The sequence below is a fragment of the Equus przewalskii genome, chromosome 6, assembly GCF_037783145.1.
Source record: "Equus przewalskii isolate Varuska chromosome 6, EquPr2, whole genome shotgun sequence".
NCBI classification, from domain to species: Eukaryota; Metazoa; Chordata; class Mammalia; order Perissodactyla; family Equidae; genus Equus; species Equus przewalskii.
In genome coordinates, this window is record NC_091836.1 from 11801476 (window position 1) to 11815368 (window position 13893).

Below are 13893 nucleotides of genomic sequence, written 5' to 3' on the forward strand. Positions count from 1 at the left end.
CAGGGAAGCAGAGGCTAGCTCAGACTAGGTAGGGTTAGTGTGGCAGGAAATCAGATACGAGGTTGATGTGTAATAGTGGCCTTCTCAGGAAATTCTTGCTTAAAGAAAAAAGCATATTGTCATATCATATCCTGACAGCAAGCAGTTTGGTGTATATTCTTTCCAGATAGTTTTCTATATATAGTAATATCAACTGAGTGAAATTATTTTTACCCAAAATGATATCATTGCTTGCTTTTTCACAAAATCATGTATTTTAGATACCTTTTCATATCTGCAATACAGACAGCTAGCTCGCTCTTTTTAAAGGCCACAGAGTATTTCAGTGCACAGGTATATCATAATTTATTAATCTCCTATTAACAGACATTTGGGCTATTTTCAGTTTCTAAGTATTGTAAATAATGACGTAATAAACATCCACCTGGAGCTATTTCTAGTTTTTTTAAGGACGAGTTTCTAGAAGTAAAATTGTTGGGCCAAAGTAATGAATACTTTTAATAGATAAGACCAAATTGCCCTCAGACTCTCAAATGGTTATTGTTCACTGCTTTATCAGTCTGACTGCTGGAATACCCATTATTTTAATCATATTACTTATTAGTGAGTTAAGCATTTTTCATACTTCTACAGACTATTTTGTGAATTATCTTCATATCTTTTGTTCATTTTTCTTTTTGGCTCTTTGTCTTTTTTTCTTATTGGTTTGCAAGACTATTTTGCCTATTAGTAATAACATTCTTTTGATTTATACATGTGTTACAAATAGTTTCCTAATTTATCCTTTGACTTTTTTTTTTTTGCCTTATAGAAGTCTGAAACTTATTTATGTAGCAAAATTGAGCAAATTTAATTTTGAATTCTGGATTTCATGTCAATATTAGAAAGTTTTGTCACTCCAAGATTATAAATATATACCTCCATCTTTTCTTTCTGTGCTTTTAGGAGTCTTTTCCCTTCAAAAAAAATAACACGTAAATCGTCGGCCCACCTGAAATTTTTCTTTTGTTTAATAGGCCAGTAGTCTCAAGACCATTTATCAAATAATCCATCTGAAAATAAAAGCTTCTTAACTCCTAACTCCTATCTATTTTTTAAAAGGTTGTAAATAAGTTCTACTTTTTCCAATAAATCACCTTTTCTAACTACTACAGGACAAAAATAAATAATCTCTTCCAGCACTATCTACTATTTTTGGTAAGTTACTTAACTTCTGAGTCTCTGCTCACACACCTAGAAAGTGGGAATAAAAACAGAGATAATGAACATAAAGCATTAACCATGGTTTCTATTACACACAGGCAGTCAATAATAACAGCTATTGGTACTTTCTTCCCTGATCCACTTACAGCACTCCAAGTCTGCATCACACAATTTAACCAGGCTCTAAACGGTGGGTTGTTTGTCATTCAGTCACTTCCACTTGCACTACAAGCTCCTTGAAATTAAAGACTGCACTTTCTCCTGTGGAGGCAGTGAATATCCGGTAGAGAGTAGGAGCATGGGCTCCAGGAACTCAATTCTGCTCTACTTCTCACTAACTGAAAGAACCTCATCTGTAAAACGAGGAAAGAACCTTCCTCAGAGGATTATTGTGAAGGTTAAATGAGTTAGGACACGTGAAAAGATTAGAAGAGTACCTGAATTTAGCAAACACTTAATAAATGATAGCCATTATTTTTACTCTTTAATTTTTATGTTTCCTACGAATGTTGCAGCATAGTTTTGGGCTCATTGTCCATACTCACTAATTTTTTTATTCAACCTCACAAATAAATCACTTCGCCATAGAAGAGAAAATAACATTAGAAGTATTTTTTTCTGAAGAAATAAAGATTATCATTGAGTATTATTCTTCAAGAAAACAAATTATATGATTCCTTAAAATGTTATATAAAGTACGTAACACCAGAGGCTATAGCAGCAGCTGAGAAGGAAACCAAAAACCTAAGTTAATTACATTTAAAAAAACTGAGCATGAGAGTTTACTTCTTTGCTTTGTAGGAATTTAAACTAAAAAGGAAAACATAATAGATTGATAAATTATGTGAAATATGCATTATGTAATTTATTAGCTCCTTCCAGCAATGAGAAGGCTATTGTGTTCATCTGCCCTTTCACAAATTAGGCAGATATGGAAGATCTAAGAGTATGTGACTTTCTAATGTTCTAAACGAGGATGAAGTTTAAAAACCCAGGAACGTAAATGATTAGTGTGCCTGTTTTGGAGTCTCTGCCTTGAGTATCAATTATTTCTATCAATCTCTTAAAGAAGCTACTGATGAAAGATTCTCTAAAGTTACTTTGTTTTGCTGACAAAAGACAGAGCTCTATAACTCAGATATGATTTTCAGGTGATAATGCTGATATTCTGTTAGAATACTGAACAGCTTGATTTGAAACCTTGATCAAATGTTCATCCTATCTATGCACAGATGTCAAAAAGGTATCAGCAAATAAAGTCAAGAAACTGTTTAGGATTTGCTCAAGTACCTGAATAAATACATGATTGAGGCCTAAGGGCTTCTCGTCATAATGTAGCAGTATTAAAAAAAAACATTGGCGGGGAATCCTTTGTTCAAATAAAATCTTAAGTGGAAGTAGAAACCAAATAAACAGACAAAAGCAGAGCTGTTCTAGGCTGAAAAAGGAATGGGACTGAGTTAAAGAACACAACTTCAAAACCAGTCTCCTGTAAGAGATCATGTTTTTGTCTGAAAAATTATAAAGTAACGAATATTTGTTCAAATACAAAACAATCTGGAGAGACAGCACAGAAGCACACAAAACACAGAAGCTGGAGTCAGATGCCCTGGATTTGAATCTCAGCCCCTACACCTTGTAGCGTCCTTTCTGTATACTCATCTGTGAATACAGAAATTAAGAATACCTCCACCTCATAGGACTCTTAGAAGATCAAAGGACTTAATACAGTAAAGCACTTAGAATGGTGCCTGGGTCATAGCCAAGGGTACTTAAGCGTCGGTTAAATGAATAAGCCTCTCACACAACACCAGGATATGTTAGTGGAACAAAGTGCAACCCTTCGAGATTTGTCTAACTGAATACTGTGGTGCAGCATCCACAGCTTTGGCATAAGTCATATCAAAGTACTCTCAAGTTCACTAATTGTACATCAGTATTTTTCTTTTGTTTTTGTTTTCTTCTTTTTGGTTTTATGCATGTCAAAGAGAGGGACTACATAAATACTCATCTTTGTAGTATCAGCACAAACAACTTTTAAATGTAGTTAGTGTCAATACATACATCTGGAAGGAATAAATCAATGAATTAAATCATTTTAGCAGCATGAAAGAAGCTAATCACCCAGTTCACTTACAGCTGCATCAAAATAATTGTATTCTGGAAAGAGGAGTAAGGCATGTATTCAAGGAAGCAAGTGCAAAAAATGCTTACTCAAGTAATGGTGCAATAGCAACACCTTAATAAGATTCTTATACTATGAAGTATGCAATAGTTAAAAGAACAAGCTAGGACTATATATAAACATACTGGGCTACAGGTCATTGTTGCATAAAAAAATACGATGAGAAATGATACACAAATTATGATATGTGATATCATTTACGTGTTAACATATCCAAAACACAATATTACATATGCATACACACACATGTAAAAATCTGAGATAGCAGTGTAGAAGAATGGTAGGAAAGGAAACAGATTAGAGGTATTGATCAAAGAGGATTTAAGCCTTATTGGTAACGTTTTAATTTTTTAAAGGATAACATATTGCTGTGTTGAGTAATCAAAGCACAAAAATTCAAAGGCTGGAGCAGGAGCGCTAGCTGTTAGCATTAGCAAGTATGTCTTGATATCAATGCTTCCCCCTTAGGTTCTTGCAGTGGTATTAAGATGCAGGCTCTGAAGGAGCACTAACAATTTGAGAACTCTACATAACAAATATTGAGCAAATGACACCAAATGCTACCTTTTAATGATTTCTTTCAGTAAAGTGGAGGCTTACTTTAACAGGTCATAATACAAAACTGTGCTTAAAACCAGCTTACTACTCATGCTAAATATTAAACTGAGAGACGTGCAGCTTGAGAATAAAATATCCAACTTATTATCTACTATTAAAAATATTTATTATTATTTATAGGGTTTAGAAGTGATGTCCAGTGAATTACTACATGTTTGTTTTTAGGGTAACAGGAAAACTGCCACAGGGTAGACTCTACTGGAGAGAAAGTTACATTAAACAAGTTTATTGGCAAATTATCTTCTCAAGAGCCCAAATATTAATCGAAGAAATTATGGTAGAAGGGATTGCTGGATAATTTGTGGACTACAAAAGACAGAGAAAGCATTAAAAAGCTCCAAAGGCAGGAAAAAGTTTTTAGGGATACAGAGGGGCATTATATAATGATGGATACATGTCACTGTACATTTGCCCAGACCCATAGAATGTACAACACCAAGAGCGAGCCCTAATGTAAACCATTGACTTTGAGAGATTATGATAGGTCAATGTAGGTTCAATTGTAACAAATGTGTCACTCTGGCGAAGAATGTTGATAAAAGGGGAGGCTATGCATGTATCAGGGCAGGAAGTATATAGGAAATCTCTGTTCCTCCTCTCAATTTCACTGTTTACCTAAAATTGCTCTAAAAGATAATAAAATCTTAAAAATGTTTGTATGTTCATTATTTCTCTTTTGGAAGCCATACCAGGCAGAACTATGCTGCCAAATCAGTTTTCATTTTTAGTTTATGACACCAACTCTTCTGAACTTTTGAAAGAAATCCATTATTCATAAAAATATTTCATTTCTGTCTAGTTTCTTCTGTGGTCTACTTATGATGGTGTCTCTAATTCTCAAAGACTCTTCCCACCATGCCCAGCTTCTGGCAGACTAGTCAATTCTCTAGTTGCCCAGGCATTGCACAAACTAATCACTTACCACTTCTATAATTACTTACATGCATGCTAATTGAGAGAATGTCCCTTTCCTCTACTATACTATAAACTCTACTAGGGTTGCAGCCAGCTAGCTCACCCCTTTTACTGCTTTTTCAACTAGCACCCAGCATAGTATTTGGCACACAGCAGGTATTCAATAAATTTGGTTAATTCATACATGAACAACAACAAAAAAACAGATGAACCTGGAGGACATTATGCTAAGTGAAATGAGCCAGACAGAGAAAGAAAAATACCGTATGCTATCATTTATGTTAGAATAAAAAAAAATCAAATTCATAGAAACAGAGAGTAGAAAAGTGGTTGCCAGGGCCTGGGGGGCGGAGGGAGGTGTATGGAGGAAATAGGGAGATGTTGGTAAAAGGGTACAAATTTTCAACTACAAAATAAATAAGGTCTGAGGACCTAATGTATAATATGGTGACTATAGTTCATAACATTTTATTGTATAGTTTAAATTTGCTGAAGGAGTAGAACTTAAATGTTCTTGCCCAAAAAAGGTAAACGTGAGGTAATGGATGTGTTCATTGACTTTATGGGGAGAATCCTTTCACAATGTATATGTTGCTTCAAGCCAAGTCTTAATAAAGGAATGCAGTGGGCTATTCAGCCAATTGCTTTTTGCCTAATTCATCTTTTAGCTTAAGAGACATCATCTCTCCCTCTCCCTGTACCCGACTTCAGAGTGGTTTCTTTTTTTTTTTTTTCTCCCACTTCTGTCTTCCGTCTCATACCAAAAGAAACCCAGTTTTCCTGGGTGACTTCTGTATAGGCTTTCTCATCTCCCACTCCTAACTTGGAGGACAGGTGGGGTAACTGGTTTTTGGCCCCTGCTTGTGTCTTCTCATTGCTGCTCTATCTATTTATATCACACCCTCCAAACATCCTTGGTCTTGCATTTTCTTTTAGGATTCACTTTTACCTTCTTAGATGTCTATTTTATCACTTGGCTAACACTTTTTCTTCCAACCCTCTATTGTTTTTCTTTGAAATTTTAAACCACATTTCCTATTATGAGAAAAGAATTATAGTGGTGGAGAGCACAGATTCTGGAGTCACACCATTTGGATTTGAATCCTGACCCTACAACTTCCCAGCTGTACTGAAGGCTATTCAACATCTTTGGGCCTTACTTTCCTTATTTGGAAAGAGAGAATAATAATAATATCTACATTATAAGGATTAAATGAGTTAAGACCCATAAGACACTTAAATAGTCACTGGCACATAGTCACTCTAAATGCCATTATTATCATTATTATCCTTAGTAAACATTAATATTGATTCTGTTGACTCTTGACTTTCAACACCTGGACATACTGACATCCCCACAGAGTTCTACCTCAAACCAGCTCATGACACAGCCCTACTTTACTCTAAGATTCAAACCTGGTATTTCTCTTCAACTATAAAAGTCCTTTCACTCATCTTCCTTACTATTGAAAACTCCCAGAACCTTCTCTCTATTCTTTTGCTTTAAATCACTGATTCTCTCCCAATTCATCCAAATACTAACAACCTAACTTCCCAGCCTATAACTCTAACAATTTCCTAATATGAATCTTCAAGTCTTGGTCAGTCTAATCTTAATCTCTTCACTCTTCTTTGAACATATACACTTAAAAGTTCTCCTCAATGTTCAGAGATCAGTAATCTTACTTGTCCTTTAATAACCAAATGAAGTTTATATCTTCCATGAAGTCTTCTCCCATCATTCTAGAACATGTACATTCCATCCTACGAACACCCTCCCCCTTTGCAAATATACAAACTCACAAACTACACAAATCTTACATACTTTATAGAATTGCTTATCTGGATGTTAAGTGAGAATTTCTATTTTACATACACATATGTTTTACATGCATATCTGTTACCTCCTCAACTCTACACTCCTTGAAGGCAAAAACAACACCAATTGAAGCTGACAATATGCTAGGCATTCTTTTAAATACTTTACACGTATTAACTCATGCAATCTTTGTAACAACTCTAAGAAGTAGCTACAGCTATCCTCATTTTGTAATCTAAGGCAGAGAGAAGTGAAGTCAGGGAAACAATATCTTTGGCACAAATCTAAATATAAGAGGTATACAATAATTGCTGAATGAATGAACTTACTCATATACTTTTGTAATCTTGCTCTAGTTTCATGAAGGATTTATCAATGTCTGTCCTAAGTTCCTCTTTATAAATGTTGCCAAATAAGAGTGCCTCATTTCTACTATTTAAGACTAAAATAGGACCATGCCAAAAGTAGGGGTCCAACAAATACTTCCTAAGAGTAAATTTTTGGTTTTGGATGCTATTCTGATAATAATGTGGTGAAAACATTTGTATTTTACAGTTAGGGTGCTCTTAGTTCTCTACATGCACTTTTTGAAGTAACTTCTGAGAATTAAACAGCATTTACCATATATCCACTTGTGCACAGCATTTCTGATTTATAAGCATTGTAATTAAATAATATCTAACCTATGTTGACTAACAATCAATTAGTAACTAGTTGTGTGCTCTTTGGATACTCAAATTTATATCTTTGGGATTGCTTATCTGTAAAAAGAAGGAGCTGGGCTAGAAGAAACTGGCCTTTAGGGAATTCGAAGGGGATCATTCACTTATAAAATTATATTATTCTAAGGAGACTATAAGAATAAAGAAAATCATATTAATGCAGAAAGGAATGTTCAAGAAACCAGAACCAAAGTCAGATGGGATAGTAACTCCAATTACACACTGGAGAATTGACTCTTCACACAATGAACTTCTATCTGCAACTATGACTAAATGATGTCAATGGGAAAGTTAAAGCCACTCTCAGTTGTACCATTTTCTCAAGTACCCTCTTTTCACAGTGCTTCAGTTAATTTAAAATGCAATTAAACCCCCCTGAAGCTGAATACATGTGTTCAACATCAGTTAAAAACATTCATCCTTTGTGGGAAAAAATCATATTCTAGAAATATACAAAGCAAATATTTTTATGAAGAATTAATTTCAGTAGAATGAGTACAAATACTATTAATAAATAGTTGGGAATCATTTTTATCAAAAAGGCATAATAGTTCTAAAGAATCACCTGTTAGGCATCTGCAGGGATAGTCAATATTTTTGTTAAATATTTTTAGGTTAATATTCCTTTGGGGTAAATGTGCATTAAATATGCACATCAAACTCCTCTGAAAGCCCTCTTAAGGTAAAAATTCCCCACTCCCTCTTTTCTTTATGAATAGAGGGCTCCTGCAATCAGAAAACTCATGGACAGAAAGCAAAAAAAGCAGACATCTAGATCTTTGGTTCCTTGTCTAGATGTGATCTTAGTACTCCAGAGGGAACCTAAACTCACTTCAGCTTGTTATAAAATACACTTATTGTGAGAATTCAAATGAGAAATGATCTTCAAATATAATGTGTTTGCCTACTTAGAGTTCAGTGTAGATAGAGAAATTAAAAAACATTTTCTACGAAAGTTCAAGTCTGAAATATACTATGCAAGTCAATGCAAAATCACTAAATATGTAGATGATTTTAAAAACTTAAATGTCTTACTTGAAGCAAAATACTTCTTTAGAAATTATATTACTGTGATGTCCAAATTTTTTCATTTGCTTTAAACTATTTACTCCATTCCCTATACACTTACAAAAATATGCTAAACAATTTAAAAAATTTGTTTAGAATTATCATTATATAAGTATTACAGAGATATGCAAGTATGGGAAAGACAAAATCATATAGAAAATTTGTAACTGCATCATATGTACACATATACATACAAGTACATTTATATAATTTCAACAACTTTTACCATTTTTATTTTGATTGAAATTTTAGATTTAATATATATTATATATTATATATGATAGAAATAGAGACATATGATTAGAACAAAGCTATTTCTTAAAGCCAGACAGTTAATAAACAATAGTAGCATTATTCCCGAGATTAGTATGACTTGTGTATAATATTGAAAGTGTTAGTCAAACAGTACGCAATTATAATATCCAACCACGTTCAAGTTTGAGTATTATAAATAAAAACATATTGTTAAAACATCATACATTTTAAGTTATATGGAAATATAACTTTCTTAGAAGAAGCAAGGGATAAATAAAATCTATAAAATATTAGATGGTCTCCATTTACAATCAAGCCAACAACAAAGGGTGAGGGGAAAGGAGCCTACCTTCCATTGCCCTTTTAAAGAAGACCTTACAGCTCCCACAGGTAAGGACACCATAATGACAGCCTGATGCTTCATCCCCACAGATTAAACAAATCTTCTGAGGTAATGACTCGAAGCTGTACTGTGGGCTCTGGCTGGCTTCTGAATCCGGCCTTGAAATGCAAAACAAAGTACTCCATTTATTTTTAGGTGCACCACTATCTAATACTAAAGTTTTCTTAACTGGTCATTGACAGGGCGAAAGGGGATTTTAAAAATAGCATTGTATAAATGCACACTTGAAAGACATGCAACTAAACTTGGTGCACTACCTGTTACTGGATTCATCAGACTTGCAAATTATTAGCGGTTAATCAGGAACAGCAACATGAAAGAATAACAATTTATACACAATTTTATGTTAGGAAAATTAAGGTCCACTGGTTTAAAAAATTCTTTCTACAAAACTTATTTAGAATCAATTTAGCCTTCATCAAATGAATTATTATGCCCTTCCTGTATGCTAGGTAACAATAAACATGGTTTTTGCTTCAAGAGTTTAATCGTTCTTAGCAAAGCTTTTGTTTTGAGTTTTTAAAACTCAACCCTATAATTATTGTTACAAGCATAGGTGTTTGTCATTTAAAGTACTGTTCAATATACTGACACTTTTTTTTCCCCTATTTACAGCACAGAAGATTCCAAGAGAGCATTCTTTTTTTCCTATAAAATTCCATTACTTCAATATGTAAATTAAAATGTTTTTGAAAACCTTCACGAAAAAAGTTATAGCGGATCCGAAACAACACTGGAATACAGTGCACTGCAGGGATTAACGTTTAAATCCAGAATTTAAACACATTACCCTTCTAATTAATTTTAATCTTGAGATTTGTATGAAAATGGAGCCGTTAAGCGTCCAAACCTGCTTTCGGTTCTGGCCGGGTACCCCGCATCAAGTGATTCCCCTCCCGGGGGACGGTGCCTTAACGTCTCCTCTCCAAAACACATCCTCAGGAGACAGCCTTGCAAGAAGAGAAGCATTTCATAAAGCCCCCACATCGCCTCACCTTTTCGGCTCCACGGGGCCACAGCGGACCTAGTGTGACGCTGCAAATTTTCAATCAGGGCCGGTCCTGCCCGGGAAGCTCGCCGATTTGTAAAGTTTAGAAAAATGTTTGCGGGAAGGCATGCTCCAAAACCCGGCATATTCTGCGCCCCCTTTGCATCCCCCAAAAATGAGGACAAGAGGGAAGGAGAATGAAGCCCACCTGCCCCGTGCGCCGCCCCCACCACCCACGCCCTCGCGGCCGCGCGGGGAGCGGAGGGCAGGGGGCTGGCGGCGGCGGTGGCCCTTCTCCCGCGCTGCGCAGGGCGCGCCTCGCCCCGGCCGCTCACCTCAGGTAGTTGAGATAGGGAGGGTAGACCTGCGGCAGGCCCTCCTTGAGCACGGCGGCCTGGTAGCCGAGCTGCGGGAGCCCGTTGAGGCCGAGCGGCGGGTAAAGCGCAGGGGCCGCTGCCACGCACGCGGCGGCCGAGGCCGAGGTGGAGGGCAGGGCGTCCCGCGGCAGCAGGCAGGCGCCCGCGCCCGGCGCCTTGCAGGGCGGCGGCGCAAACGGGCCTTGCTGGGGCGCCGCGCCCTCCGCCTTGTACAGAATGCACTCCAGGGTCGACCCCGACGAGGAGGCGGACGAGACGGAGGTACTCGGGGGGGCGGCCGCCGCGGCCGATTCCCCGGGTCTGGACGACGGCGCGCGCTGAGGCAGAGGCGGCGGCGCTAGCGGGAACTCGGTGAAGATAGCGGGATTGGCGCTCGCCACCAGGTACGGCCGCGGGGAGCGCGCGGCGGCCTCGGCGCCTTCCTCCTCCTCCTTGATCTTCAGGGCGGGCGACTGGAAGTCGCCGTAGAACGGGAACGCGTCCTCCTTGGGCTCGGCGTCGGGTGGGTACGCGCAGTCGGGGAAGTCGCTGGTGGCCACCAGGGTGGCCGAGGCCGAGGGCGAGCCCCGCGGCGGGGCAAAGGCGCTGACAGCCGGGGCCCCGCCGTCATAGCTCTCCCCCTCTAGCAGCTGCCGGGTGCGGGCGGCCAGGAAGGCCGAGTTGAGCGGCAGGATGGGCAAGTGGATAAAATCCATCACCGTGGTGGCCAGCGGGGAGCGCCCGGGCGCCGGTGGCGCGTCCTGTTCCGCCAGAGCAACCCGGGGCGCCGAGAAGCGGGCATCTTCCTTGGGGACCAGGGCGACGCCTCCTGCGGCCACCCCAGGAGCCGTGGCCGGGGCTTCTCCTCCGGCCGCCGTGCCTCCCAGAGGCCGGGGTTTGCCCTTCAGAAGCGGACCCACGGAGTCCTCGGACTCGGAGCCATCCTCCCCCTCCATCTCCACCACTGCGGGCTGCGGAGACGGCTTCACTGCGGCCCCAGGCCATCGAGGGCTCCCAGAGGTCCGGGGCAGCAGCTGCCGGGACGGTGACAAGCCCCTGGACAGTATTTTATGGGCAGCTGCCGTCCCAGAGCTGTCGCCAGCCTTGCCCTGGGGCCGGCTCATGAGCGGGGGCAACACCCCCTGGGTGGAGGGGGCAGATCGGGGATCTTCAGGATGCTCCTGGCCAAAAAGGCACCAAGGGCTGGTGGCCTCGCAGGTGGGAGGGCTGGCGTGGCTTTGCCCCGGACCTGAGGGCGCCAGTAGCGTGTCCAAGACACTGTCCAGCAGCCCGCTGTCCTTTTCTGGGGGTCTAGAGCTGCCACCTCCTGCAGCCCCTGTGGCTTCAACTCTGGGATACGCCCCCTCCACTTCTGACAGCGACTGCTGGGCCTGCGTCTTTCCGTCCCGGGGGTCCTGTCCCTGGCAGGGCCGAGGGAAGAGCAGCCCGTCCAGGGAGATGGGGATGGCCGAGACCACGGACGAGGCGTCGGAGGGCTGGCTCTCCTGGAAGGGGCCAGCGTCTGGACGTCCCAGCCGAGGGGATCCGACCTGGGTGGGAGAGGGCGCACCGCCCGCCACGTGGGGAGCCCTGGGATCCTTTGCTTTCAGCTCTGTCATGACGACTTGAACTTCCTTTTTCTCCTCCCCTGTCTCTAGGGAGGAGGGATAGGGCAAGGCGGAGGAGGTGTCGGGAATATAGGAGCAGCGGGAAGAGAAAACAGGTGTTGAATTTGGCTGGACCGGCGGGGGGTATCTCCACCTCCTGGGTCGGAAGGGGGCGGCGCTGGTCAGCTCCTGCCCTTGCCCTGCATCCGGTAGGCAAGGAAAGGGTGGCAGTTGTTGGGTCCCTGAGGCAAGTGGGGAGGGCAGGAGAAGGTAGTTGTAGGATCTCGTCGCCTAACTGGGAGAGCTCTCCAACTTCAGTCTGACGACAAGAGACGCAGAATACTCACAAGTCCGGCACTCGAGTGGTGGCAGCTTCTAAAGTAATTAGACGCGGCTCTCTCTCCCGACTTTTTCTCCGGCTTCAAACCGGTGCACGCCTTGTAGCTCCCAATCCCTGACTGCGTTCCACTTCCCTTCTCACTAAAACCCTGGGGCTACTTGGACCTTTCGGTACAGCCCATTCTCCACAACAGTAGTCTTCCTGCCGGCTCCCTATTGCTGGCGACAGTCACCTCTGCAGCTGTCGCATTTCTCAGCAGTCCGGGAGGACGAAACTCCTCTGGTTGCAGATTCCACTCAAATGCCAAATGAAACTAGTTCTCATTGAGAATGATACTCACACACCAGATCCTCGCACGCTCAGATACTACAAGGCTTAACTCAAGTTGTGACAGCCGTGGACTGGTCCCACAGCTTTCTAACGACGCTTCCTCCCCTTCCGGAGGCCCCGCCTACAGCCCCTCCCTACCCCAATTATGGACTTGATCTGAATTTCTGGAGTTGGTATTCCCAAGCGCTAGTCTGAGTTCCACTCTGAAGAGCAGGTGTTGTGGGATGGAACTTCATAAGCATATTAGATGTTGTCCTATCAATTAAGAATTACGCCCAATCTGACTGGAAAAACGAATGGATTCTACGCTGACTTTTCAGGATTTTAGTGTTGTAAAGATTTAACAAAGAGGAAGATATTTGGCTATATTATCTTTCAGAATAAGTGTATCAAGGAGGATCTTAAATAATATAAAAGAGATTCTCTTTTATGGCTTCCATAAAAGTGAGTACCTTCAAATTTCTCTTACTGCAAACAACATGTCCTGCTCCTCTTAAACAGTCCTCAAGGTAGCAGAGAAGTTTGGGAGTGTAAGAAAGTTGATAACACCTCTCTACCTGTGCAGGAAGTTTGGATGTTGTGTGCCATCCCTTGATTTGTCCTCAGGAATGCATTCCAATTTTTAATAAATAGTACTTTAAGGAAAGTTTCCTTTAGTTGCAGCTTATTCCTGTGCTACATCATAAAATCTTCAATAGAGTTGTTGAATAGTATTTTCTTCCCTCAACATTCTTATTTAAAAAAAAAATAATCCTTGAGTTTTTTAAGCAGATCTCCTCTTACTTCTTGAAGATATACTGGAGGGGGGTGGGGAGTCTCACAATATATTTGAGATATGGAGTCAGAAACGAACAATCTCTGTGCTGAACTCAAGACCATTGGGTATCTTGACATCATCTTAAATGTACCATATTCAAAACGGAATTAATCACTTGGAAAGTTCCTCGAGGTCCTATCTGTGCTGATGCCCCCACAGGTTCTCTCAGCCAGGGGTAGAGAATACAGTGGAAGACTCCAAGACTCCAGGATGGGCAGAGCCACTAGAGGTAAGGAGCCTGGATCTCTGTCTCACCTTGGGAGGGTC

The 13893-nt window shown here is 40.9% G+C and overlaps 1 protein-coding gene and 1 long non-coding RNA gene across 4 annotated transcripts in view; one reads left to right on the forward strand and one right to left on the reverse strand.

The window, feature by feature from the left end:
• Positions 1–13445, reverse strand: part of PGR (progesterone receptor) — a 73914-nt gene extending 60469 nt beyond the window's left edge. For all 3 annotated transcript variants that reach the window (XR_011540800.1, XR_011540799.1, XM_070623016.1), the window contains exons 1-2: positions 10512–13445; positions 9135–9286 (exon numbers count right to left, since the gene is read on the reverse strand). Coding sequence is in view for 1 of the 3 variants with exons in the window: in XM_070623016.1 (XP_070479117.1) it covers positions 9135–9286; positions 10512–12151 (1792 nt within the window). In the remaining 2 variants the exon portion in view is untranslated. The remainder of the gene's footprint in view (positions 1–9134; positions 9287–10511) is intronic.
• Positions 10802–13893, forward strand: part of LOC139083832 (uncharacterized) — a 52118-nt gene continuing 49026 nt past the window's right edge. Inside the window, exons 1-2 of the long non-coding RNA XR_011540801.1 lie at positions 10802–10936; positions 13786–13855. This is a non-coding gene — a long non-coding RNA (uncharacterized lncRNA). The remainder of the gene's footprint in view (positions 10937–13785; positions 13856–13893) is intronic.